Source organism: Equus przewalskii, chromosome 21, assembly GCF_037783145.1.
Source record: "Equus przewalskii isolate Varuska chromosome 21, EquPr2, whole genome shotgun sequence".
NCBI lineage: Eukaryota > Metazoa > Chordata > Mammalia > Perissodactyla > Equidae > Equus > Equus przewalskii.
In genome coordinates, this window is record NC_091851.1 from 34,547,382 (window position 1) to 34,575,306 (window position 27,925).

General features: G+C 41.3%; 1 protein-coding gene and 2 long non-coding RNA genes across 5 annotated transcripts in view; 1 reads left to right on the forward strand and 2 right to left on the reverse strand.

The window, feature by feature from the left end:
• On the forward strand, positions 1-23,455 carry LOC139078087 (uncharacterized). The gene is made up of 3 exons (XR_011530845.1): positions 1-419; positions 4,056-7,206; positions 22,748-23,455. It is a non-coding gene; the product is annotated as an uncharacterized lncRNA (long non-coding RNA).
• WFDC11 (WAP four-disulfide core domain 11) lies at positions 3,063-14,516 on the reverse strand. Of its 3 annotated transcripts, none has more exons than XM_070588424.1 (4): positions 14,376-14,516; positions 4,863-5,000; positions 3,679-3,820; positions 3,063-3,172 (listed from the first exon to the last, which is right to left on the reverse strand). In XM_070588424.1, the coding sequence occupies exons 2-4, from the start codon at positions 4,957-4,959 to the stop codon at positions 3,151-3,153; spliced, it is 261 nt and encodes an 86-aa protein (XP_070444525.1). In that variant the 5' UTR covers positions 4,960-5,000; positions 14,376-14,516; the 3' UTR covers positions 3,063-3,150. The 3 variants fall into 3 exon arrangements, with proteins under 3 accessions (XP_070444525.1, XP_008519889.1, XP_070444526.1); XM_008521667.2 differs by having other exon boundaries at positions 4,863-5,003; XM_070588425.1 differs by lacking the exon at positions 14,376-14,516 and adding an exon at positions 5,403-7,168 and having other exon boundaries at positions 4,863-5,003.
• LOC103551935 (uncharacterized) overlaps positions 22,488-27,925 on the reverse strand; it is a 9,811-nt gene continuing 4,373 nt past the window's right edge. Inside the window, exons 2-3 of the long non-coding RNA XR_011530843.1 lie at positions 23,727-23,860; positions 22,488-22,503 (exon numbers count right to left, since the gene is read on the reverse strand). This is a non-coding gene — a long non-coding RNA (uncharacterized lncRNA). The remainder of the gene's footprint in view (positions 22,504-23,726; positions 23,861-27,925) is intronic.

Here is a 27,925-nt window from a genome sequence, read left to right on the forward strand (position 1 = left end):
CACCCTGGCCAGGCCCCTGGAGGCTCTACCCTTGTTGCTCTGCTTACTGAACCAGTGCTCCCAGGGGGAGAAAGTGCTCATGTGTGGCATCTCCTGATACTAGGAGAACATTTTTTACCCTGGAGTCAGAAGGGCCAAGTTAAACATGAGCTGGGTGGAGGCTAGACCCTGGGGCACAGAGTAGGAGGCCCCCAAGGACTGCATTCATGTTTCCAGCCTTGGCCCACCCCACTCCTTCTCCTTCTGAGGTTCAGATTACTGTCTCTTTACAATGAAGAAAATGAATCCCAGGAAAGTGAAGTGACATGCCCCAAGGCCAAAACAGACTGAGAGGTCATGATGCAGTTAGAGGAGGATGTTTCCTCTGGACTCCCTGTTTCTCGATTCTTCTCCGTTACGGTGAGACCGTAGGCATGGAGGTGAGAGTCTATGTTAACCAAGAGACTATGCTAACCTCAAACTTTCTCCACTCCGTCTTCTACCAATATGGCCACTCTTATGATGGAGCCTGGAATGGGCTGCAGGCTCTGAGACTCCACTGCCTTCCATTAACTGAGTGGTCCCTACCTCTCCCAAGTCCTCCTCCTTATGGCCTCATTCTCTACTTTTTAATCCATAGAGCAGCCACGGGTGTGGGAACAGGTGGTTCATGGTGATGCCGCTAAGGATTAATTGGCACAAGAAGGCTATGGATTTTGCCTATGGTCTCATGGTGAGTCAGGGGAAATTAATCACTGATGTACAGACTCCCTACTACTCTGTGCATCACAAGTCCTGTGAAGTGGTCCAGGAACTAGATCCAGGGACTGGGTCCCATGGGGCCAATCGGGACCTGGAGTCAAGTCTGAAGAACTTGGGTAGACAGGCCATGCTGAGGCAGGCGTGCAGCATTAGACTCCAGTCCAGTGCTTCCTGCTGGGCATCGGTGAAGGAGACATCGGAGGAGCAAACCTGCCTCCATCAGGCCAGAGCCTCTGGCCCACCTCAGAAGCATCACAGGGCTCCTGGTGTTGGAGGATCTTCTCCACTTCTGCTAAGAACTGCCCTTGGACAAGGGGGCCTTAGGAAAGAGATCATGATCAACCACCAACACAGACGTCATTGGTGGTAGGTGGTGGTCAGGGAATGCTCTACAAGAGCTCTTACTTGGTTCTTCCTCAGATAGCCTCACTCTCCTAGCCTCTTCCCAGTGCTTAGCCATGCCCCAAATACCCTAAGAGACACTCTTAAGAGAGGCAAAGTTACCTGCCAGGGACCACATAACAAATAACCTCCCATGTCCATGTCCAGTACTCCCTATCATGCGGGTATAACATAGGTACCAGGCTGACCTATTCCTTACCACTGGCATGAACACCGTGGACCATGAATTTTGCTGGAAGCAGTTGCTTTTCTCCCTTGTGAAAACTGATGGCTTCACTCTCTCTGGACACTCCACCATGCCCCAGGGAACTCAGAAAGTACACCGAGAATGCTATGGCTGGAAGGAGTGCTTGCCTGAACATCACTGCATGTTCTGTCTTAATCAACAACTGTGTGTCTCCATAATAAGTAGAGTAGAGGAGTGGGGAACCCTGGAAGACCATGCATCACATGGAAGCAGAGGAAGAAGCAAATGCAAATTCTGCCATGATCTGGGACTCCAAAGTGTCAAGTCCCAGAGAATCGCAGATCAGGGCTGGTCTGTTTGTAACCAAACATGTATCCTCATGGTTGCCACTGCTTTTGCATGCTTTGTTCTCTTCTACTGCTCCAGACCTGTTCCCTTTCTATGCCAAGCAGATAGGAGGACTTTAGAAGTATCCTCCCTATCTCATACAGCATCTTGTCGGTCAGCTCTTCCCTCATTTCCATCATTTGACTGCCTCCAGTGCTCCCGGGTCCATTCAGATGCCTTCACCAGCAAAGTCTGTCCTACTCCACCTCTGGTAGTTGTCTGTGTTCTAAAAAACCCACGATATCTAATTAAGAAACTACAGAAAGTTATCCGGAATGCAGGTGGTAGGTTTAGGTGCTGAGTGCGATATCTACCACCAAGAAATGCCCATCAGCCCAAATATAATTACAATGAGCATGGCAAGTAGCATTCAAGGAAAGTTTTATCCAAAGGAAGTTGCTCCTAAGTAAAAAATTATATCATTAAAATTACATTTTCTAGGAGTACATCCGTCAATTAATATAGTGTCCAGTGTCTTAGCTTGGGAAGGGTCCACTTCCTGAAAATCGTTAGTGAGGGTGTGAGAAGGTTGAAGTAAGAATTTGTGTTAGAGGGCACCAAACGTCTGATTTCAGAGGATATTCTGGATCACTGTTGCTGGGTATATGGTGGATCTTTTTCACATTGATTCAGGTTTTCTTTTATTTACGGAAAGTTTTCTTCGATTGTAGTTTTTAACATTAGTTACTTTTCTTTTCTTTTTTTGGAAAAACTCTTCATATTTATTATATATATTTAGATTTTATTTGCCCGTCTTCTTTATTAATCTTTTTCTCTCTTATTGTTTCTACTTTTTGCATTTCACTTTTGGTCTCCAGGCTTCTTTCATTATTTTTCTCAATGCCTCTTATAGTTTAGTTGAATTTATTCTGTCTTGAGTATCTTGTGACGATCTTTATTTCTAGGATGACTTTTATCTTTTTATTCAATTTTTTAAGTTCTTTTATGCCATTCTAGTATTCTCCCTTTGTAACTTCTTTTCTCTGACAGTTAGAAACCTGGCTCCTATCATCTACCAGTTATTTGCCAATTTGTTCAATCTCGTATACACGTAAAATAGTTTTGGAATTGTTTACCCATACCTGTGAGAAACGAATTTACCAGAGACCTGCTCTCTGAAAAACCGAATGAAAGGGGGCTGCTTGCCGATTACCTACATTAATGTGGCAGTTGAGAAGTAAACTTCTCTTCTGTGAAGCCTATAAGAGTAGCCTCTCAGTTCTAAGGTCATCTAATGGGGAAGCAAGTTGGAAGCTTATGCGCCCAGTAGGATGGGAGCAATATTGGGGTTGTACTAAGGGCAATCAAGTATAGTAGAATGGAGTGGAAAAAAGCCAAAGGCCACTGTTGGTAAATGAGTTTATTTGTCAAGGATTTGCTCCTGCCCAACCTTCAGTGAGAATAGACTGGTGTCCTGGTGAGAGGTTAGGGTTTTATCTGTCTTCAGGAGGTATCCTGCAAGAGGAAAAGTTTAGATGCTTAGAGAATGGGAAACACTTAGAAAAAAGCATTCATTCCCAAGCTTAATATTCCCATCCCCACCAGACCGTGGGACATAAATACAGGAATTGTCCACTTCTGAGTAAGGGGGTTATCAGTTTATTGAACAGAGAAAGGTAGAGATTTGGGGCCTAGCTGAGCCAAAAGTGTTCATGGAAAGGTCTGACCATGAAGGCAATGGTTAGAAATCTGGACAAAATCTAGGAAAAGAGCAAACCATTGAGTAATATAATGACGACAGCACAGGCATTGTTTATACAATAAAAGAAGCAACGTGCCCCAAGCTGGTGTCTTGGTTTATTTGCCAATGAATTGCTTTTCAGGTTTAGAGGACATTGTCCTTTGCCATTTTTGTGCCTAGGATTTGGGGGTACTCAGTCATCTGTTTAGGAATAACAGCATCTGAGAAGAGGGTGACAATTGGTGAAGACACACGCCCTAGCATACATCTCCCAACTCACTTTGTCTCCCAGCAGATATTCCCACAATAAGTCCAGCAGCATGTGTGATTGACGGCAATACATTTAAAGCTTCTAGAACACCTCTTGTTACATTCACGGATCGTTGGTTCTCCCCAGCACTCTTCAGTTAACATATCACCAACTGAAATTGAGATGAGTTGGTAAGAGGCTGACAGGGACCACACAGAAAAGTGTGGAAAGGGAAGCCCTTCGTAAGCTTAACAGCCCCTCCTAGAACCCCAACCTCAAGTCCCCACCAAGGTATATAGATACCTTATAAGAAAATCGACTTCCTAAGCCTCCCCAAATTCCAGTCATGGCATTTTCACTGACCCCATTGCATCTTCACTAACCTCTTTGCCTTCTCTGCTCCCCAGGTCCTACCAGTGTTGCAGGCCTCTGGGTCCTCCTCAAGTATCCTACAGGTAGGACTCAGTATACTCCCAGTATTCATGTGCCCTCCTATAAAATCTACATTTATGGCATGGGCATTCTCAGGGCCTAAGATACCCTCTAGCCTCATTACCACAACTGTTTCATAGTATGGGAAGCTAGACCAGGGAGAGTAAGGAACAGATTCTCTCCCTTTTTTTCTCTTCCTTGCTGATCTTGCCTTTAGTAGTTCAGCCTCTCTCCAAATTCTTGTCTTTGTCACTCAATTTTCTTGGACCCCTCCACTGATTTCATTTTCTTATCATATGTCCCCCAACTTTTCCCTACTAGGGACCCATCTCATGTCTATTTTCCATCTCTTAACATTCTGAAAAATATTGTCACTAAAACTAAAGGTATATGTTAAGAAATACCTATTTGATACTCATTAAAGTACACATAGCTAGGACACAGAGCTTCCAGAAGTATGGGAAGATATGACAGCTCTGTATTGGTGCTCCCTGCAAGATAGCCTAACATGGGAAAATATTACATCCTTATAATTTATGGAATGTATATAAAAGTTTACAGATACTCATTGCTACCTTCAAGGGCAGAAGAGGTACCATTAAAGGACCTCAGCTTGAGAATTTCTTGGATCTTTTCATAAAACAGTATCTGATTCTCCAATAGGTGATCCAGAGAAGGCAGATCCTGAGTCAGATGTGCCAGACATGGTACCCCTTCACTTATCCAGAAGCAAGCACAGCCCTATCACCCACTTTGATCCCCAACCCAGCCTCATCACCTACGGCTAGGCCTTTGCTTCATTCCTCCCAGCACAGGCAGTAGCACCATACAGAGGGATGTCATAATTAGAGGTGTCCAAATCTTCATGATGCTGACCATATGTGTCTGAATATATGTTGTTAGGATTTTTTTCCCAGTTGCTGCTAGAATTCGAGAGAGATAAAGAGAGTTGTGAAGCAAGAAGAAGTTCCTATAGAATTTCTTTACACTTTGTCTTCTAGTTATTCTTCCTTGCCCTCCACCTACCCAACAATAGGCATACGCCTAAGCTGAGCATTGGCTTTACTGAAAGGTACCTCTTCATCTTACACTTCATGCCCTCCTTTTGCAGAAAAACATTGTTTAAAAAATGTGTTTCCTTCCCTTGATTGCAAGATAATTCAAACTCAGCTTACAAAATTCTTAAAACATAAAAAAGTACAAAGAAGACAATGAAATATTTCTAGTAACCCACCATATTGGTATATGTTATTCTGTCTTTTATATGTGCATATATATAACTATGAATTATTTTTATAAAACTGAAATCATATTTGACTTACCGTTATATATCTTGACTTTTTATTAAAAAATTTGTATCATGATATTAAAATGAAAGTTTTGACCAAAACCTTGGATAAATCCTAAAGCGAGTTTGTGGGAAAAATCAATTGGTAGGACTTTAAAAAAAGAGAAAGAGAGAGAAAGATGGCCAAAAAGTGGTTAAGGGACTCTTAAAACCCTTGCTTATTTTAAAAGTGGAAAATGGTCAGGAATTTGACACATTTTTTGGAGGAAATTTTTGAGCAGATTTTCTTTAAAGAATGCTATGCTCCCTTAATTCCAAGTCTCTTAAATCCAAGCCAATAGAAAGGCTTTAAGGATGCCTCCCATAGAGCTCTATACGTGTTCCAACAGTTTATGGAGACACAATGGGTAGGTGTCTGAGTCACACTTGAAAGGGCAGGAGGCTGTCTGAAGTGACCTATGGCCACAAGGGAGGCTACAGCTTGCACTATGGAATTTGATGGGGCAAAGGATGAAAGAAAGAGCCAGTATGGGTATGTGCCAGATTCATTCCAGGCAGGTTGCCTGGAAAAGCCATGGGACCTCAGCAGAAGGAAGTAGAAAGTGAGTGGCAAGATGCCTGGGCTGAGAAAGGAGTCACAATAGGCCCGCCAGAAAGGAGATGGATTCAACCATAACAAGAGAACCACAGGTGAGAAACTTTCATCAGGTGGTGTTGGGGGAAGACTCAAAGAACCCACGAAACCACCCATGACAGAGTCAACTTTAAGCAATACTAAGCTCAGACAGCACAAATGTACACTACCTGTCAAAAAGAGCTGTCCTTACCCCTTTGTCTCTTCCCCCTCCTCTACTCCAAAATGGCACTTAGGCAGCTGCAGGTGGAGAGGAAAGAGCAAGGAAGCTGACCACTCTCTTCCCCAACTGCAAGTTTCTAGGTGTGGGGGAAGTCACAGTTTTAATTCAAGAATAGTGTTTTGACTATTATATGGGCTTAGGCTTTTTATATTCTAAATTTGTGCAGTGTCTAGAAAAGTCAAGTTCTATACCAAAGTTCTCCTATAGGGTCAGGGAAAGAAGTAACTCTTTTGAATAAATTTAAATGAGACAAAGGACAAGCTTTTCAACATATCACCAGTAACAGTCCCCATGAATATTTGCCCAACATAGTAGTTACACATATCATTAATATTTTCCCATTGATCATAAGGCATCTGAAAATTTATAGTTTCTCTTTCTTCAGAAAAAAAATGTCACTGGGGACTTTCTTGCAACTAAAATTTGGTTAAACCCATTGTTAGCTTCAGACACACATTTTTAGATCTGGAGGTCCTGGGTAAAGGATACTGCCTATTTCAAATCCTGCATAGCTTTTCCCAGTTTTTTCTCCATTAAGATTGGTTTATTCTGGGGCCGGCCCATGGCCAAGTGGTTGAGTTCATGCGTTCCACTGCAGGTGGCCCAGTGTTTCGTTGGTTCCAATCCTGGCGCAGACATGGCACTGCTCGTCGGGCCATGCTGAGGCAGCGTCCCACATGCCACAACTAGAAGGACCCACAACTAAGAATATACAACTATGTACCAGGGGACTTTGGGGAGAAAAAGGAATAAAATAAAATCTTAAAAAAAAAAAAAAAAGATTGGTTTATTCTGCTCAGGATGTCAGCAACATGGTGGAGTAAGCTGTTCCCTTTTCTCTCCTCCTTTTGCACTACAACTAAATGGACATTCACTGACCAACGGAGGAAGTCCACACAGCACAACAAGATGCCTGAGAGACACATGCAGCTATACACCTGAGGATGGAGCGACTGGCCTCCCAGGAAGTGGCAGAGATAGGTGAGCATACCCTGCTCTCCCCAAGTAGCCCTGTGCACCCACACGTGTGCTTTCCAGCCTGGCACACAAGTGCCCCGAATGTGGGGACATGCAGCAGGGCAACTGTATGAGGAGGCAGTGGTAACCGTTGCCCACACTCGTGATCTCTATTGCTCTCCCAGTGAGGAGGGGGAGCCCACCACGCCCCTGTGCTGCCTAGGAGCGGCCCTAGCCCGAGTCCCAGTGAGGAATCCCTGCCTGCCAAGCACAGTGGTCCAGCAGACTATAAACAGAGACCACAGCAGATCTACACACTCAGGCAAGCACTCCCCAGGCCTGAGTGAGCACTCACAGTGCTGCTGAGCCCAGAAAGAGACAACGTGTCTGGGCAGCTGTGGGAAGAGGTGTGGCAGCCTTGAACCCACTGGGGTTTACCTTCCTGGTAGGGAGGGGGAGCCTACAGGGGCCCCTGCGGTGCCTAGGAGTGGCCCTAGCCCAGGTCCCAGTGAAGAGGCCCCACCCACCAAGTACAGCAGCACTCTGGACCATAAACAGAGACCACAGCAGATCTACACATTGAGGCAAGCACTCCCCAGGCCCCAAGCAAGCATTCGTAGTGCTGCTGAGCCCTGAAAGAGGGAATGTGTCCAGGTGTCTGTGGGAAAAGACATGGCAGCCTTGAGCCCACTCAGGTTTGCCTTCGGGGAGGGGGAGTCCATATGGCCCCTGAGATGCCAAGGAGTGATCCTAGTCCATGTCTGAGCGAGGAAGCCCTGTCCACCAAGCACAGCCCACACAAGTGCCTGAACACATCCCAGGCTGGGGCAAGTACCCTTAATACCCCCACAGCCTCCAGCAGACAGGGTGAGGCCAGAAACTCTGCTCCTGCTACCCGCTGGAGTAACAGGTGAAATCTGAATCCTAAGAATACCAGAAATGCCCTGACAAAAGGTTAGTTCATCAAGCACCATGAGAAACTGCAGCAACAATTCAGACCTGAAGGAAAATGACAATTTTCCAGAAACCAACCCTGAAGACACAGAAATTTACAATCTAAATGACAGAGAATTCAAAATAGCCATCATGAGGAAACTCAACAACTTACAAGAAAACAGGGAAAGACAATTCAAGGAGTTCCACAATAAAATGAATCTCTTCACCAAAGAGATTGAAACTATAAAGAAAATCAAGCAGAAATCCTGGATATGAAAAACACAATTAATGAAATTAAAAACCATCTAGAATCATTAGAGATAGAATGGATCTTACGGTGGAAAGAATTAGTCTTCTAGAGGATAAAAATGTAGAAATTCTACAGGTGGAGGAGGAGACAGAACTAAGATTTTAAAAAATGAAGGAACTCTTCAAGAAATATCTAACTAAATTAGGAAAATCAACATAAGATTATAGGTATTCCAGAGGGAGAAGCGAGGGAGAAAGGAGCAGAGAGCTTGTTCAAAGAAATAATTGCAGAGAACTTCCCAAACGTGGGTATGGTTTAGGATTTACAATAAATGAAGCTAATCGAATGCCCAACTTCATCCATGCTAAAAGACCTTCTCCAAGGCATATAATAGTAAAAATGGCAAAAGTTAATGATAAAGAAAAATTTTAAGTGCAACAAGGCAGAAAAAAATAACCTACAAAGGAAACCCTGTCAGGCTTTTGGTGAATTTCTCAGGAGAAACCCTCCAGGTTAGGAGAGAATGGAATGACACATTCAAAATACTGAAAGACAAAGACTTTCAGCCAAGAATACTCTATCCAGTGAAACTTTCCTTCAGATATGATGGAGAAAAAAACTTTCCAAGATAAACAAAAGCTGAGGGAGTTCATCACCACTAGGCCTCCCCTACAAGAAATAATTAAAGATGCCCTCACACTGGCAACAAAAAAGGCAAAGGTCTACAAAGTTCCGAGCAAGAAGATAAATAGACAGACATGATCAGAATCCTGCAGCTCTCTACCAGACTAGGCAGGCATAGACTCAATTACAGCTTTAAAAAGAAAGGGGAATAAAGCACCAAACGTAATGATAAACACTTCAACTTAGCCACAAACTCACAAAATTAAAAACAGAGCAACTTGTAACAGTAATTACTCAGAAGGGGAGACAAAAAGGAAGGAACCTGCTTAGGTTAATGGAGATAAGTTGCTATGAGGAAATGGTCTATCTCGTCTCCAATATCTTTTATACAATCCTCACAGTAACCACTAAACAAAAAATCAGAGCAGAGCCACAAATCACAATAAGAGAGAAAACTGAGAAATCCTCCTCATAAAACCACAAAAATGAAATGGCAGTCAGAAATACAAAGGAAGAGAAATGATGGAAACATAGAACAACCAGAAAACAAGAGATAAAATGGCAGTATTAAGCCCCCAGATATCAATAATTACTCTAAATGTGAATGGACTGAATTCTCCAATCAAAAGACACAGAGTAGCTCAATGGATTAAAAAACAAGACCCAACAATATGCTGCCTCTAGGAAACGCACTCAGCTCCAAAGACAAACATAGACACAGTGAAGGGATGGAAGACAATACTCCAAGCTAATGGCCACCAAAAGAAAGCAGTGTTGCCATACTTTTATCAGATAAAGCAGACTTCAATTTTAAAAAGACAATGAGAGACAAAGAAGTGCAGTATATAATGATAAAAGGGACATTCCACCAAGAGAAGATAACACTTATTAATATATATACACCTAATGCAGGGGCACCAAAGCACATAAAGAAATATTAACAGACCTAAAGGAAGACATTAACAGCAACACAATAATAGTAGGGGACCTCAACACCCCACTCACATCAATGGACAGATCATCCAGACAAAAAGTCAACAAGGAAATAGTAGATTTAAATGAAACACTTGATCAGATGGACTTAATAGATATATACAGAACATTCCATTCAAACACAGCAGAATATACATTCTTCTCAAGTGCACATGGATCATTCTCAAAGATAGACCATATGTTGGGAAACAAGGCAAACTTCAATAAACTTAAGAAGATTGAAATGATCTCAACCATGTTTTCTGACCACAATGCTATGAAGCTATAAATCAACCACAAGAAAAAAACTGGGAAAGTCAGAAATATGTAGAGACTAAACAACATGCTATTGAACAACCATTGGATCATTGAAGAAACCAAAGGGAAAATTAAAAAATACCTGGAGACAAACGAAAATGAAAATACAGCATACCAACTCTTATGGGATTCAGCAAAAGTGGTCATAAGAGGGAAATTCATAGCAATACAGGCCCACCTCAACAAGCAAGAAAAATCTCAAATAAGTAATCTTAAAATGCACCTAACAGAGTAAGAAAAAGAAGAACAAAGAAAGTCCAAAGTCAGCAGAAGGAGAGAAACAATAAAAATCAGAGCAGAAATAAATGAAATAGAGACTTAAAAAACAGTAAAAAGGATTAATGAAATTAAGAGCTGGCTCTTTGAGAAGATAAACAAAATTGACAAGCCCTTAGCCAGATTCACCAAGAAAAAAAGAGAGAAGGCACAAATAAACAAAATTAGAAATGAAAGAGGAGAAATTACAACAGATACTGCAGAAATACAAAGGATTATAAGAGAATTCTATGAAAAACTATATGCCCACAAATTCAATAGTCTAGAAAAAATGGATGAATTCCTAGACTCATACAACCTCCCAAAACTGAATCAAGAAGAAACAGAGAATCTGAACAGACAAATCACAAGTACAGAGATTGAAACAGTAATCAAAAACTTCCCAAAAAACAAAAATCCAGGACCAGATGGCTTCTCTGGAGAATTCTACCAAACATTCAAAGAAGATTTAGTACCTATCCTTCTCTAACTATTCCAAGAAATTGAAGAAGATGGAACTCTTCCTAACACATTCATGAGGCCAACATTACCCTGATACCAAAACCAGACAAGGACATCACAAAGAAGGAAAACTACAGACCAACATCACTGATCAAGTTAGATGCAAAAATCCTCAACAAAATATTGGTAAACTGAATACAGCAATACATTACAAGGATGGTACACCATGATCAAGTGGGATTTATTCCAGGGATGCAGGGATGACTCAACATACACAAATCAATCAATGTGATACACCACATTAACAAATTGAGGAGTAAAAATCACATGATCATCTCAATAGATGCAGAGAAAGTATTTGATAAGATCCAACATCCATTTATGATAAAAATTCTCAATAAAATAGGTATAGAAGGAAAGTACCTCAACATAATAATGGCCATGTACAACAAACCTTCAGCCAACATCATACTTAATGGTGAAAAACTGAAAGCCATCCCTCTGAGAACAGGAATGAGATAAGGGTGCCCTCTCTCACCATTCCTATTCAACAGAGTACTGGAAGTGTCAGCCAGAGCAATTAGGCAAGAAAAATAAATAGAAGGAATCAAAATGGGAACGGAAGAACTGAAATTTTCATTATTTGCAGATGACATGATTCTGTATACAGAAAACCCTAAAGAATCATCAGAAAACTATTAGAAATAATCAACAACTACAGCAAAGTTTCAGGGTACAAAATCAATTTTAAAAAATCAGTTTCATTCCTATACACTAACAATGAACTAACAGAAAGAGAAATCAAGAATACAATCACAACAAATGAAACAAAATACCTAGGAATAAACTTAACCAAAGAGGTGAAAGACCTGTACACTGAAAAATATAAGACATTATTGAAATAAATTGAAGAAGACATAAAGAAATGGAAAGATATTCCATGTTCATGGGTCAGAAGAATAAACATAGTTAAAATGTCCATACTACCTAAAGCAATCTACAGATTCAATGCAATCCCAATCAGAATCCCAATAACATTCTTCACAGAAATAGAACAGAGAATCTAAAAATTTATATGGAACAACAAAAGACCCCAAATAGCCAAAGCAATCCTGAGGGAAAAAAACAAAGCCAGAGGCATCACAATCCCTGACTTCAAAACATACTACAAAGCTATAGTAATCAAAACAGCATGATACTGGCACAAAAACAGACAAAGAGATCAATGGATCAGAATTCAAAGCCCAGAAATAAAACCACACATCTACAGACAGTTAATCTTTGACGAAGGAGCCAAGAACATACAATAGAGAAAGGAAAGTCTCTTCAACAAATGGTGCTGGGAAAATTAGACAGCTACATGCAAAAGAATGAAAGTAGACCATTATCTTGCACCTTACACAAAAATTAACTCAAAATGGATTAGAGATTTGAATGGAAGACCTGAAACCATGAAACTCCTAGAAGAAAATATAGGCAGTACACTCTATGGCATTGGTATTAGCCACATCTTTTCGAATACCATGTATACTCAGGCAAGGGAAACAGAAGAAAAAGTTAACAAATGGGACTACCTCAGACTAAAAAGTTTCTGCAAAGCAAAGGAAACCATGAACAAAATGGAAAGACAACCCACCAACTGGTAGAAAATATTTGCAAATCATTTGTCAGACAAGGGGTTGATCTCTGAAATATATAAAGAACTCAAACAACTCAACAACAACGACAAAAAAACCCAATCAAAAAATAGGCAGAGGATATGGACAGACATTTTTCCAAGGAAGATATACAGATGGCCAACCAACACATGAAACGATGCTCAACATCACTAACTATTAGGAAAATGCAAGTCAAACCTACAATGAGATATCACCTTACATCAGTCAGAGTGGTATAATTACCAAGACAAAAAAACAACAAGTGTTGGAGAGGATCTGGAGAAAAGGGAACACTCATACACTGCTGGTGGGAATGCAAACTGGTGCAGCCACTATGGAAAACAGTATGGAGATTTCTCAAAAAATTAAAAATAGAAATACCATACAATCCAGCTATCCCACTACTGGGTATTTATCCAAAGAACTTCAAAACACAAATACATAAAGATACTTGCACCCCTGTGTTCATTGCAGCATTATTCACAATAGGCAAGACTTGGAAGCAACCTAGGTGCCCATCAAGGGACAAATAGATAAAGAAGATGTGGTATATATACACAATGGAATACTACTCAGCAATAAGAAATGATGAAATCCAGCCATTTGTGACAACATGGATGGACCTTGAGGGTATTATGCTAAGTGAAATAAGTCAGAGGGAGGAAGTCAAATACCATATGATCTCACTCATATGTGGAAGATAAAAACAACAACAAACAAACATATGGAGATTGGATCGGTGGTTACCACGGGGGAGGGGGAGAGAGGGGAGAGTGGTAGGGGGGATTAGGCACACATGTGTGGTGATGGATTATAGTTAGTTTTGGATTGTGAACATGATGTGATCTGCACAGAGTTCAAGGTATCTTGCGATGTACATCTGAGGTCTAGAGAATGTTATAATCCAATGTTACTGCAATAAAAATTAAAAATTAAAAAAATGAAATAATAAAAAAATTAAAAAATAAAGTTCAAAAAAAGCTATTTGGAAATAATTTCAAAGTTACAAGAGTAAGAATAGCACAAAGAGAATCTGTATACCATTTGCTCAGATTCACTTATTTTAAGAATTTACCCCTAATTGCCTCCTCTTTTTTTCTATCTCTCTTTCTCAATCTCACTCTCTCATTTATATATATTTTTTTCTGAACGATTTGAGAGTAGGTATCATACATCATGGCCCTTATTTACGAATAATACTTCAGTGAGTATTAACAATAGAGACATTTTCTTACATGATTGTAGTACAATTATCAACTTCATTAAATTTAACATTCATAAAATATACTTTTGTCTAATCTACCATCAGTATTCCATTTTACAAATTCACCTGTAATATCCTTTGTCTTTTATGATGTTGAAATTTTTGAAGAATACAGCCAACCTTTTCTTTTAACTGACCATTCCGAATTTTAAGTTTATCTGAAATTCCTTCATGATTAGACTCAAGTTATGCACCTCAGTGGGAATCCTATGTAGGCAATACACAGTATTCTTCTTGGGGTATTACATATGAAGGGACATGGTGTCCACCCATGTCATCTTTCTCTGTCTCGGTTTCTCCCTTTGAACAACAAGGACAATAACTTCTTCCATAGAGGGCTAGCATTGGCATGATCTGGGAGCATGACTGGGACAGGGAGCTCATTCAACCAAGCCACAAATAAAAGGGTTTGTAGGCTCACACTTTCAATCCCGGGACTCTGACCTCCACCTACCTCTGAAGATGTTCAAGTTAGAAGTGCTGGTATTATTTGGCTGATGGCTCTTCTTGCTGGTCTCTGGGAACCGTAGAGCCCCTGCACAGGGGGCAGGTGATGGCCAGAACAGATTCACAGACTCAGAATGTAATCATTCTAGTTGTTCTAGTTGTGGCAGATCTGTGAGTTCCGCCCCAAGCCATAAGCTGGGTACGTACAGAACATTGTCACTGAATTTCTATTCAAGATGTACTTTCTTTCTCCTTTTTTGCTGCGAGTAACACAGGTAGAAGCGGAACACTGTGTGATTAGAGGAGCCTCTCCTCCCCCAGCACACACGCTTCCTGGAAGGCTGGGGGATTGGAGAGGTGGGGCAGGATCTGCATATCTGTCTGTATCTCTATTTTTCTAACATTTGTGTGATGACTTTTGCAAAGTCTCACCCATCTCTATATTAATTTCTCCATTGCTAGCATCAGTCTAACACTACCTTGTCAGCAGTGTCTTGAGGCTTTTGTGCTGAAGAAAAGAGAGAGCTCTGCCAAGAACAGGCTATATAACACAGAGATTTAAAACATAGATTTAACTTGGATTCAAGTCCCAGCTCCCACTTACTTTAGGCAAGTCACTAATCCTCTCTGTGCCTCAATTTTCTCATTTGCAAAGTGGGGATAGTAACAGTACTTTCCTCACAGGGTAGTTGTTGGGGCTCCGTGAGTGATTGTTTGTTAAGTACTAAGGGCCAATGTCTGGCATACAGACAGTGCTATGTAAGGTTTGTTAAATAAACAAAGGAAACACTTACCCAATGAAGTGTCAAGAGTCACCTGGTTTAACACCAAATTCACTATGTGTCTGATAAATAAATGAAAAGCAATAGGATTTATTGGAGTATATGAGGAAGCCATTTGGTTTAAAACTAGTTCGGCCTGACTTTGTTTTTCCAAAAGGACCTGATGTGGCCTGTTGAATATGCATTGTACATCTGCTTTAAACATCCACTATGTCCCAAAGACAAGAATGATGTCCTTAAAGACAGGGGTGTATCTTCCCCCATACTGGCATTTCCTTACTGATAAACATCTCTTCCTAGAAACTAAGGATTAATTACCAACCTGCTGTGCTTGCCTTGTGACCACTGATGTGCTGTGCCAGCAAAGCAATCTTGTGACTTGTAAAAGGGACATTCACATCATTTGTGATGTCTGCTCTTTGTTCCAAGACAGTATATAACCATTCTGTACACTCCGCTTCTTTGGTGCCGTTCCTTTCTCAGGAAAAGAAGGCCCCAGGCTATAGTCCTCAGACATAGCTCATAATAAACTCACCCCAATTTTGATTTATAGATTGATTATGGATTATTTGTGTTGACATGCCAGATATTTAACGTGTATTAACTCATACTCTCAACGATCCTATGAGTTTAGGATTATTATTATTCCTATTTTACAGATGCTAAAACTGAGGCACAGAGGAGTTAAGCAACTTATTCAATGTCACACAGCTAGTAAGTGCCAGGTAAAGGATTTAAAAGGAAGTGAGTCGAGAGCCATGTATGCCGGATGGTGAAGCCCTCAGCTTCTCTTGGGACTGGGAGCCATGATACTCCTTGGACCCATCTCCCATCACCAAGATCACTCTCTCCAGGTGCCCTTAAAATACTAGCAGAGGAGCATAATGGGAAGGGGAATTTTAGGGGCCAAGCTGACTGTTGAGAGTTTGGGGTAAGTCCTGCCCGGGGCTTGGAGTAGTCCCAGAGTTGCTTGGCTAGAATGGGAAGGATGGAGAGCAAGAAGGAAGCAAAACCTTATGGATTGCCTGAAAATTTTCTTCTCTAGGTCTGTTTCATTGCTTCTTCCCATTTTATAACATATCCATGGCCTTGACCTCTTCATAGGGCCCCTCATCGCTTCATCCCATTTACTTCTCTCTATAGGAAAAATGGTTTATTTCCAGAATATTATTTGTTGCTTTTGTACTATTTAAAAAGCAGCTCATGCTTAATGTGTAAATCTATGAAAATTACAAAGAAATTTTAAAATCACTACTGATTTTTTCACCTTGTGCTAACATTTTTGTGTATATCCATCCAGTCATATATATGGGACAAAAAAGCTATAATGCATATAGAAAACAAATAGAAAAATGGCAGAAGTCCCTCCTTATCGGTATTTACTTTAAGTATAAATAGATTAAACTCCCCAATCAAAAGGCAGAGATTGGCAGAATAGATAAAAACACATGATCCAACCATAGCCTCTCTATAAGAGCCTCACTTTAGATCCAAACACACAAATAGATTGAAACTGAAAGGATGGAAAAAGATATTCCATGTAAATAGTAACAAAAAGAGAGCCGGGGTGGCTATACTCATATCAGACAAAACAGACCTTGAATCAAAAAAATTTACAAGAGACAAAGAAGGACGTTATATATTAATAAAAGCTTCAATACAGCAAAAAGATACAACAATTATAAACATTTATGCACCTAATGACAATCATCAAAATATATGAAGCAAAACTGACAGAATTGAGGTGAGAAATAGACAGTTTTACAGTAATAATTGGAGACTTCAATACCCTACTCTCAATAACACATAGGACAACTAGACAAAAGATAAGTAAGGAAATAGAGGACTTAGCATGATAAAACAACTAGATCTAACAAACATATACAGAACACTCAACTCAACAACAACAGTACGTACATTCTTCTCAAGTGCACGTGGGACGTTTTTGGGGATAGACCATATGTTAGATCACAAATCGTCTCAATAGATTTCAAAAAATTGATATTATCCAACCACAACGAGATGAAGTTAGAAATCAACAACAAAAATAAAACTGGAAAATTCACGAATTTGTGGAAATTAAACAGCACATTCTTAAATGACCAATGGATGAAAGAAGAAATCACAAGGGAAATTAGAAAATATTTAGGAATGAATAGAAGAAAAAATTACCACCTTTTCTACAAAAATTGTTTCTGAAAATCGAATCTTAAAATTAAGACAGAATTGCCAAAAATTCCCTGAAGTTCTTAAAAGCAAGTAAAAAAAAATAGTCTGCCATAGTGTAACTGTGGCTGCCTAAATTTGGCTCTCTTCAAAAAACCCATACAGATCAACAAGGAGAGCAAATAAATCAATCCATAACCCATACCCTCAGCTGAATGAGGAAATAGAGAATGCTACAAATTTCAAATGATGTATTAGCAGAGAAATAAACACTCAAATCAAGCAAATGTAGTGTTAGAGTCTGTGTTTATGCACAGACGTACATTCCACACAGAGATTGCATGGAAATGAGGAAATAGGAGCAGTGGGCTCAGCCTAGAACATAAACAAAATCACCCTCAGAAAAAGAAAAAGTCCAAGCATGAATGGAGAAATACTGAGAACAAGGCTGATAACTGGTAGATCAGATCCCTGGTTCCTAAGAAATCAAAAAGAAAGGATTTGAGAGCCAGCCCTGATGCCTAGTGGTTAAGGTTTGGCACACTCCACTTCTGCAACCCAGGTGCAGAACCATGCAACTCATCTGTCAGTAACCATGCTGTGCCAGTGGCTCACAAAGAAGAACTAGAAGGACTTACAACTAGAATATACAACTATGCAGCGGGGCTCTGGGGAGGAAAAAAAAGAGAGAGAGAGAGAGGAAGATTGGCAACAGATGTTAGCTCAGTGCAAATCTTTCCCAGCAAAAGCAAATAAATTTTAAAAAATTAAAAGATGGGATTTGAAAGTGCAAGGGACTCAAGCAGACAGACATGGGAAGTTATCACTTCTTACAGAGCAAACAGTGACACAGAAAGGGAAGCACCTCTGGGAGACTTAGTGGCAATGGGCAAGAATGAAGCAGGAGGGGAAATCAGTAGGTCCTTGGAGCCCAAACACCTGATTATACAGGTTACTCATTTCCTCTGGAACTGATCAAGCTCTGAGTCATTTATATCACCTCCATTTGACAATAGACCATCTCTATGCACATCCCATTTCAAGACTTCATAGATTAGATAACTCCAAATTTGTGATGGAAGGGTCCAGTTGCAGAGTGACTTGATATCCCATGGTCAGACATTCAGTCTTTACCAGGGTCCTCTAGCAGGTCAGGAGCTTCTTCTCAAATAGAAAGCACATGACAACAGAAGAAGGAAAGGCCTGACCTCACTACTCGAGGTGTGTGTTCTGTAATTCTCGTACTTGGACTTGCAAAGGTTCTATCCAGCATCTTAACCTGCCACAGACGCTTGTAATATAATGCATATGCTAGGTACTAAGACTCAAATGGCAAGCAACTTTCTACACATCTTGGACCTGTTGCAGAATCTTTTCTTAATTCTTAACATTCCCTGAGGAAATAGATAGGAGAGAATGCCCAAAAGTGGCCTTTGTTGTCTCCAAAATCCAAAAAGGCCCATCAAACATTAGATCTTTCTTCATGGTGGGTAGTACAAGGTGCAGCAACTTGTTTCCTGGCTCAGAGGAACCGTACCTGCATGCTCCAGACCACTGGACCACTGGAAATTTCACCAACATGGCAAGTCCTGGACTATTATCAGGTATATCTCCCATTCCCTGGGTGTACGTGTTAAAGCACCTAGGATGCCCTCTATTTCCATTCCTTATAGCCAGTTAGCATAATGTAATCAATGTGATGGACTGACAAGATGTTCTGTGGGATATCAAGTGACCAAAATTTCTTCAGACTCTATTATGTCAAAGGGCCAAAGATATGACTTAGTCTAGAGGAAAGACAGTGAAAGCACACTGCTGAGTCTATACATGTGAGAAAGCTACTTCTGATTATCTTGATTGATAAGAATGGGAAGAAAGAATTTGTTAGAAGCAGGTCTGGAGCAAGAGAAAAGAACAAATAATGCAAAGAATGGCAACCATAAGGCTATGTGCTTGGTTTCAAACAGGCCAGCACTTATCTACAATTCTCTGCAGCCTGGGACTTGACATTTGGGAGACCCAGATCATGGCAGAATTTGCATTGGCTTCTTCCTCTCTTCCATGAGATTGAAAGTCTTGCAGGGGTCTCCACTTCTCTACTCTACCTAATATGGAGGCACAGAGTTGTTCCAATAAGACAGAACATGCAGTGATGTTCAGGCAAGCACTCCTCCCAGCCATAGCATTCTAGGCATAGCCTCTGAGCTCCCTGGGGCATGGTGGAGTGTCCAGAAAGTTTGCTGGACACAGGTCAAGGCACCAGTTATCACAAGGAAGAAGAGTAACTGCTTCCAGCAAAATTCGGGGTCCATAGTGCTCAAACCAGTGACAAGAAATAGGTCAGCCTTGTACCTATGTTATACACACATAGATGGGAGCACTGGATGCGGACATGGGAGGTAATTCCATTTGTGGCCCCTGGCAGGTAACTTTGCCTCTCCTAAGAGTGTCTCTTAGGGTATTTGGGGCATGGCTAAGCACTGGGAAGAGGCTAGGAGAGTGAGGCTATCTGAGGAAGCGCCAAGTAAGAGCTCCTGTAGAGCATGCCCTGGCCACCACCTACCACCAATGATGTCTGTGTTGGTGGTTGATCATGATCTCTTTCCTAAGGCCCCCTTGTCCAAGGGCAGTTCTTAGCAGAAGTGGAGAAGATCCTCCAACACCAGGAGCCCTGTGATGCTTCTGAGGTGGGCCAGAGGCTCTGGCCTGATGGAGGCAGGTTTGCTCCTCCGATGTCTCCTTCACCGATGCCCAGCAGGAAGCACTGGACTGGAGTCTAATGCTGCACGCCTGCCTCAGCATGGCCTGTCTACCCAAGTTCTTCAGACTTGACTCCAGGTCCCGATTGGCCCCATGGGACCCAGTCCCTGGATCTAGTCCCTGGACCACTTCACAGGACTTGTGATGCACAGAGTAGTAGGGAGTCTGTACATCAGTGATTAATTTCCCCTGACTCACCATGAGACCATAGGCAAAATCCATAGCTTTCCTGTGCCAAATAATCCTTAGCAGCATTATGAATCACCTGTTCCCACACCCGTGGCTGCTCTATGGATTAAAAAGTAGAGAATGAGGCCATAAGGAGGAGGACTTGGGAGAGGTAGGGACCACTCAGTTAATGGAAGGCAGTGGAGTCTCAGAGCCTGCAGCCCATTCCAGGCTCCATCATAAGAGTGGCCATATTGGTAGAAGACGGAGTGGAGAAAGTTTGAGGTTAGCATAGACTCTTGGTTGGCACAGACTCTCACCTCCATGCCTATGGTCTCACCATAATGGAGAAGAATCGAGCAAACAGGGAGTCCAGAGGAAACATCCTCCTCTAACTGCATCATGACCTCTCAGTCTCTTTTGGCCTTGGGGCATGTCACTTCACTTTCCTGGGATTCATTTTCTTCACTGTAAAGAGACAGTAATCTGAACCTCAGAAGGAGAAGGAGTGGGGTGGGCCAAGGCTGGAAACATGAATGCAGTCCTTGGGGGCCTCCTACTCTGTGCCCCAGGGTCTAGCCTCCACCCAGCTCATGTTTAACTTGGCCCTTCTGACTCCAGGGTAAAAAATGTTCTCCTAGTATCAGGAGATGCCACACATGAGAACTTTCTCCCCCTGGGAGCACTGGTTCATTGAACAGAGGAACAAGGGTATTGAACCTCCAAGGGGCCCAGCCAGGGTGTATGGGCCAAAGGGAGAGAGTAGAGAAGCATGACAAGGGGAGAGAGATCAGAGACAGGGACCCAGAAAGGCAGGGGCATCCTGGGGTCTGCACTGGGTTCTCAAGGATCACAAGCACTAAGAGGAAAACACACAGGTCCTTGGGCATTTGTTCTGGTTTATTTGACAGGAACAAGTAGTTCAGGTGGTAGGGAGGGAGGCACTCCTGTTGACATCCTTGTGCCCCTGATTTGAAGGCCTTGTGCTTTGGTCTCAGTACAGTCTCCAGAAGAGGGTTGGGGGAGTAGGATGCAAAGCCCAGCCCACTCTCCCACTCATCTGAGGCTCATGCAAACATTCCCACAGAAGGTTGGACAGCATACAGTATTCGCGTTTGAACAATGCAGGAAATATGAACAGTGGTCGTTGCAATGATGCACGCTTAGCTGCTTCATACAGGCCTTGTTATCTAAGAAGGGCAGGAGAAGAGTCAGTGGAACTAGGTCTGAACAGACCACCTCCCTGGAGCTTAAAGCCTCCTCCGAGACCCCAGAACCCAGGTCCCACTCATGGCATTCTTGGACTTTTCAGGGAACTCACTTTCTGCCCCTCAGCAAATCCTGGTGATTGGTAGTATCTTCAATCCTGTTCTCCCCATTCTCCCCCAGTAGACCTCAATGCCTGGGCTTCCTGGACCCTCTCCATACTCCTGCACCAGGACCGTGTCTCTCATAGTAGTTATGGCCTAGGAGAAGTCAGACCTATAGAAACTACACTCTCTGACCCTGAGAACTCAACAAAATCTGAGACATCCTGCAAACCCTCCCCCACTCTCCAGAATTTGCAGGGTCCAGAGAGGAAGAGGAACTTGGCTCCTCCTCACTATCACTGTCTCTAGTACCCTTGCCCCTTCCTGGAAAATACCACTGCCACCATCCTAGTCCCTCTGGAGATGACTTTAACTTGACCCTGAACACCCCAAAATTTGCTTTCCCAACATTCTTTTTTTCTACCCCTACTCCTATAAACATCTCTGGATATTTTTTGGTTGCATATATGCATAAATCCAAGAATAGTTGTTTTGTTTCCCCATCTGATTCTCAGCCCCAGTGTACCTTTCCCTATTGTATGTACCATTTGTCTCTGGATGTTTGGAATGGAGAATAAAAAGATGTAGGTTTCGCTTGCATCACTATTCACAGAGCTGCGGAAAGGGGCTGGAGGGCCATGGTTTGGGAGGACCCAGAGCCCTCATAGTGCTTGGTCAGCACAGGATGTGCTGCAAGGTTCCGATTCCCAGGTCCTCCTTAGGGTGGACACAACCCCTCCTTCCCCCTCCCCATCCCCATCCCTAGCCCATCACCTATGCTGCATCTTCTTCCATTTATGGATACCTCCTTTGTGGATCTTCCATTTATAGAGCCCTCCTTGGGCCTGCAGCAGCAGCACACAGAGAAGCAGGAGGGGCAGCAGGGCCTGGGTTGGCATGACTCTGCAGAGCAGTGAGCTCTAAGTCTGGCACAGATTTCCCTGGAGAGCTGGGGGTGGCGAGGGAAGGAAAGAAAGAACAGGTTATCCTGGGCTCCTCCCTGCCTCTGCTGGCCAAGCCAGGGAGTCCTCGTGTCCTCCCTTCGCCTGCCCCCTGCCGTGGCCTGCTGTGTGGACTTGGGCTTCTGCAGAGATGACTCCTCCTCTCACATAACTAACCCTCCCCTTTGCAAACAGAATTTTGTTCCTGAAAGATATAATATTTCTGTACTCTAATTACAAAATAACTTACAGGAAAAAAGAACAGAAAGATCTATTCCTCCATTCATCAGTGGATGAAGAGATAAAGAAGATGTGGTATTTATACAATGGAACATATTCTGCCATGAGAAAGAAGGAAACCCTGCCACGTTTGACAACTTGAAGGACACTTGAGGCATTATGATAAGTGAAATAAGTCAGGCAGAAAGAGACAAATACTGCATGACATCGCTTATATATGGAATCTGAAAAAGCACGTAGAAATAGAGAGTAGAGCGGTAGTTACTAGAGTTGGAGGGTGTGGGAATGGGGAGAGGTTGGGCAAAGAGTACAAACTTCCAGTTATGAGATGAATAGATTCGGGGGATCTAAGGTACAGCATGCTGATTATAGATAATAATATTGTATTATATACTTGAAAATTGCTGAAAGAGTAGAACTTAAATGTCCCCACTGCAAAAAAGAATGATAATTACGTGATGTGATGAAGATGTTAGATAACGCTATGTTGGTGATCATCTTGCAATATATAAGTGTATCAAACTAACATGTTACACCTTAAACTTACACAATGTTACATGTCAACTATATTTTAATAAAGCTGGAAAACTTAATATGTTACATATATTATATATAATTATATATGTTACATATGTATTTTACTAAGATATAATTGATATAAATTGATTATATCTTGATAAAGCTGGAAAATATATATATTTAACACATATATTTTCCAGCTTTGTTAAAATATATTCACAATAATTTGTTAATATAATAGAATATATTGTATGGTATAATTAATAATATATTAATTGTACTATTATGTATAATTATGTATAATCTATTTTATTAACATAATTGATTCTATTACTTATAATAATGTATTAATAACATGTTAATTATTCATATAATAATTAGATAATTAAAACATTATTAATTAATGTATCAGAGAGAGAGAGCCACTAGCGGGGGCCACGGGAAGAATGGGGGCCCACAGTAAGTATCTTACCCCTCAGACAGAGGAAGGATTCTGTCAGTCAAGGGCTCAGGGCAGGTTCTCCAGGAGGAGGTAGTCACCACCAGAAACATTGTGGAGGAGTATTGTGGGCTCTCAGAAGTGAAGGAGTTCATTTTCATTCTTCCCTAACAGGAGAAAGAGGGGAGACCTGAAGGCACTGGACTTGCAATAAGCCTGGAAGCTGGGAAGATCATGGTGGTGAAGATTTGAATCCTATTCTGATATTCTGAACTCCTAATGCAGGCTCCTTCAGTACACAGGTGTAGTTTATTTTCAAAATATCTGATACTCATACCTATAGTTTGCAGAGTGCTTCTTGACCCAAAATTTTCTCGCTCTCCCAGTTCATCTTTTAATCCACTCATAAAAGATACCTACTTGGTGAGTGGATACTGTCACATTGATCCTATCAAAGAAGAGTTATAGATGAGAAACAGAAGCTGAAATAGGAGCTGCATTTTCTTGATCCAACCACCCTGCAGGTGGGTGGCAATGTAAACATTCCAGCCAATAGGCTGATGGCAAAAGTTATTTGTTACTTCTTGGTCAAGGCTTTAAGGAGCTGGTAAGCCTCCTTCACACAGTCTTTGCCCTGCACCAGCTTAGTACAGATGACAAGATGGTGAAGCCAAAAGGTGGAAGAAGCCTGTATCCCAGAATCGCCACATGAAAGAAGAGTCATCCAGTGTTCTAGAATAGCCATCTTGAACTATTATGAGAGCAGAAAATAAAACTTCTATTGCATTCCAGCCATTATATCATGAGGGCTCTTTATTAATGCCATTTAATCTATCCTAACTAATAACACACATTTTAGGCAGAACTAAACTTTTTCTCTTCGGTTTCTCTTTTTCTGCAACATTCATGTTTTGGATCCACTAATCGATGGCACTGGTGATCCAGCCTAAGTGAAGCTCCTATTCTTTGCCCAGCCATTACCACTGGACCCAGAGTCTGACTTAGCAGGGGACCTTTCTTGGTGCAAAATTAAGACAACTAGATTGCTGATTCAACCCTGCAACAAACTCCCTCTTACTCTTGAGTAAGTCATGTCTCTGTGTGACTCACAAGAGTAATAAAAGGCTCAAATGAGAGTGTTCATGAATTTGTTTTTTTTAATTCCTACATGCAAGGCACTGTATTCAGTGCTAAGTACTATAGCATAAGTCAGCCATTGTTCCTGTCTCTGCAGGATTCACAATCTAGCAGGAGAAATATAAAATTGAATAAGTCTAATGCAACGTGATCAGGACTATAGAGGGAGAAAATAAGGTAGTATTGAAGCCCAGCAGAGGGTCTTCTGACCTCAATTTGGAGGAATAAGTAAAGGATTCCTGGAGGAATGGTCCTTTAATGTAAAACCTTAAAAAAGAGTAGAAATCAACCTTCATATTCTAGCTCAGCATGGGAAACAAAGTTAGTGCTCAACACACATTAGTTCTTTTGTCATTAATCTTGGGGGGAAAACCTCCTGTAGGAGAAAACTATATACCATTAATAAAATAGCCTCTAGCATGGTATCTGTTCCCTAAAAGACTGCGTATCTGAGATTATGACATCAAGTAACTATTATCAAACATGCTCATCATTAGCTGGGTGCTGTCACATCCAACAAGACAAGTTCAGATAAGATTAGGAGCAACCTATCATGCATTAGAAGTGATACATCTGGGATAGGGCCAAGCAGGTCCGTATAGTACAAGAAAGACACACAAACAGGTGATCTAGATCCCCGTGTCACCTAACACTGTTATGTCTATATTTCTCCGTCAGCTCACACCTGTGGTCTCAGGAGCTGTTCTCTAACTATCAGTTGATGCAGCAGGAAAAATAAGAAAGTCTGGTTCACATATGGGTTGGATCTCTATGAGAGTGTTGGCTGAAAATGCATTATTTCCACATGGCAGTCCTACTGATGTCATGACCGAAAAGCAATTGGGGAGGGGAATTTCTCCTGTGGACAGAGGTTTAGGCGATCTACCCGTAGTTTGAGTAGAGAGAAGGAACTTGAGATGGGAATATCTATGGCCCCATGTATAGTGGTGAATGCTTGGCAGGTTTGCTAGAGGTCTGAAGGAATCAATAAGCCAGGAGACTTGGAGACAAGAAGTTTGGGGAAGAAGCATGGATGGATGAGTGGGAGTGGGCACAAAGTGTGCATCACTGCAGAAGAGGCATGATAGACCTGAGTTTACTGGATGTCTTGGCCAGTTAATGTAGGCCAGACTCTGTCTTTAGCCACACCAATACTTTCACAATGGACCCATGAACAGAGTAGCTGTGATGACAGAGATGTAGGCTATGCATAGGCTCATCATCATGAGCTCACAGCCACCAAAGCTGATGTAACTACTCCTGTTCTGAATGTATGGCTTAGCAGCAGCACAGGCCAAGAGTGAACCCTCAATATAGCACTGGTCCTCAGTAAGTGAATCAGCCACTTGGTGCAAGTTTAGACGTCAGTCCCATTTCTCCTTGGACAGGGAGTGACTCACCTTGACTGGGATAGACACATGTTCTGGGAGCATGATTTGACTTTTCTTTCTGCAATCCCTCAACCAACACCACTATGTCATGGATCAAAGAGTGTCTGATGTATGGACATAGGGTTCCATGTAATATTGCTTCAGGCCAATTGACAAATTTTACATCAGATAAGGTCAGTAACAAGTCTTTAATCATAAGATCCCCATGGTTCTACTCTATACTATATCACCCAGAATTTGTCAGCCTGACAGGGTTATGGATTGGCCTACTGAAGAAGCATATAAATGGCCAGATTAGAGATGACACCCCACAAAGATGGAACTCTTTCCTTCTGGTTTAGAAATGTACTTTGGCCAAAGGCCTTGTATGCTGCAATCTCTCTGATAGACAGAATACATGAGTCCAGAACCCAAAGAACTACAAGTAGATGTACTCCACATCATCCCCAGCAATTTGTCCTTCCTATCCCCAAAATGTTAGGTTCCATGCATCAGGAAATTCTGGTATCCAGAAGGCATGCTTCCACCAAGTGGACCTAAAAGACGTATATAGAACACTCAACAACAACAGAATAAATAGTCTTCTCGACTACTCATGGAACATTCTCCAGGATAAATCATTATCCAACATAAATCATTCTTTTAGGCCAAAAAACAAATCTAAATAAACTTTAAAAGATTGAAATCATATAAACCGTATTCTCCAACCACAACTGAATTAAGCAAGAAATCAATAATAGAAGGAAAATTGGAAAATTCACAAATATGTGGAAATTAAACAACACACTCATAAACAATCAATGGGTCAAAGAAGAAATTGCAACAGAAATTAGAAAACGCTTTAAGATGAATGAAAATGAAAACACAATATACCAAAACTTATAGGATGCAGTGAAAGCAGTGCTTAGGGGGGGAATTTATAGCTGTAAATGCTTACATTAAAAAAGAAGAAAGGTCCCTGGATATTTATCCAAGGAAAATTAAAACATTAACTTGAAAAGATATCTGCACCCCAATGTTCATAGGAGCATTATCAACAGTAGCCAAGACATGGAAGCAACCTAAGTGTCCATCAATAGATGAATGCATAATCAAATGTGGTATAATATATACAATGGAATATTATTAAGCCATAAAAAAGAGAATCTTGCCATTTGTGACAACATGGGTAGACCTTGAGGGCATTATGCTAAGTGAAATACATCAGACAGAGAAAGACAAATACAGTATGATCTCACTTATATGTGAAATCTAAAAAAACCCAAAGCCAAAAAACCAACTTATAGATACAGAGAACAGATTGGTGGTTGCCACAGGTGGTGGTTGAGGGTTGAGAGAAATAGATGAAGGTAGTCAAAAGGCACAAATTTCCAGTCATAAAATAAATAAGTCGTGGGATGTAATGTACAGCATAGCTATAGTTAATAATACTATATTGTATATTTGAAAGCTGCTAAGAGAGTAGATCCTGAAGGTTCTCATCAAGAAAAAAATTGTAACTATGTATGGGGACGGATGTTACCTAGACTTACGGTGCTGATCATTCCACAATATATACAAATATAAAATCATTATGTTGTATACCTGAAACTAATATAATGTTATATGTCAATTAGAGCTCAATTAAAAAAAAAAGAAATCAACAGCCTGACTTTATACCCTAAGGAACTAGACAGAGAAGAACTACACTCAAAGCTAGTGGAA

What these genes read in the sequence shown, in the direction of transcription:
- WFDC11 (XM_070588424.1), bottom strand. Translation starts at nt 4,959, where the DNA reads ATGGTCAGCATCATGAAGATTTGGACACCTCTAATTATGACATCCCTC. An exon ending in AATGAAGCAAAGGCCTAGCC is followed by an intron (nt 3,821 to 4,862) that starts GTAGGTGATGAG and finishes TCTCAATTTCAG; the next exon opens with TTGGTGATATGTTAACTGAA. An exon ending in AATATCTGCTGGGAGACAAA is followed by an intron (nt 3,173 to 3,678) that starts GTGAGTTGGGAG and finishes TTCCTCTTGCAG; the next exon opens with GATACCTCCTGAAGACAGAT.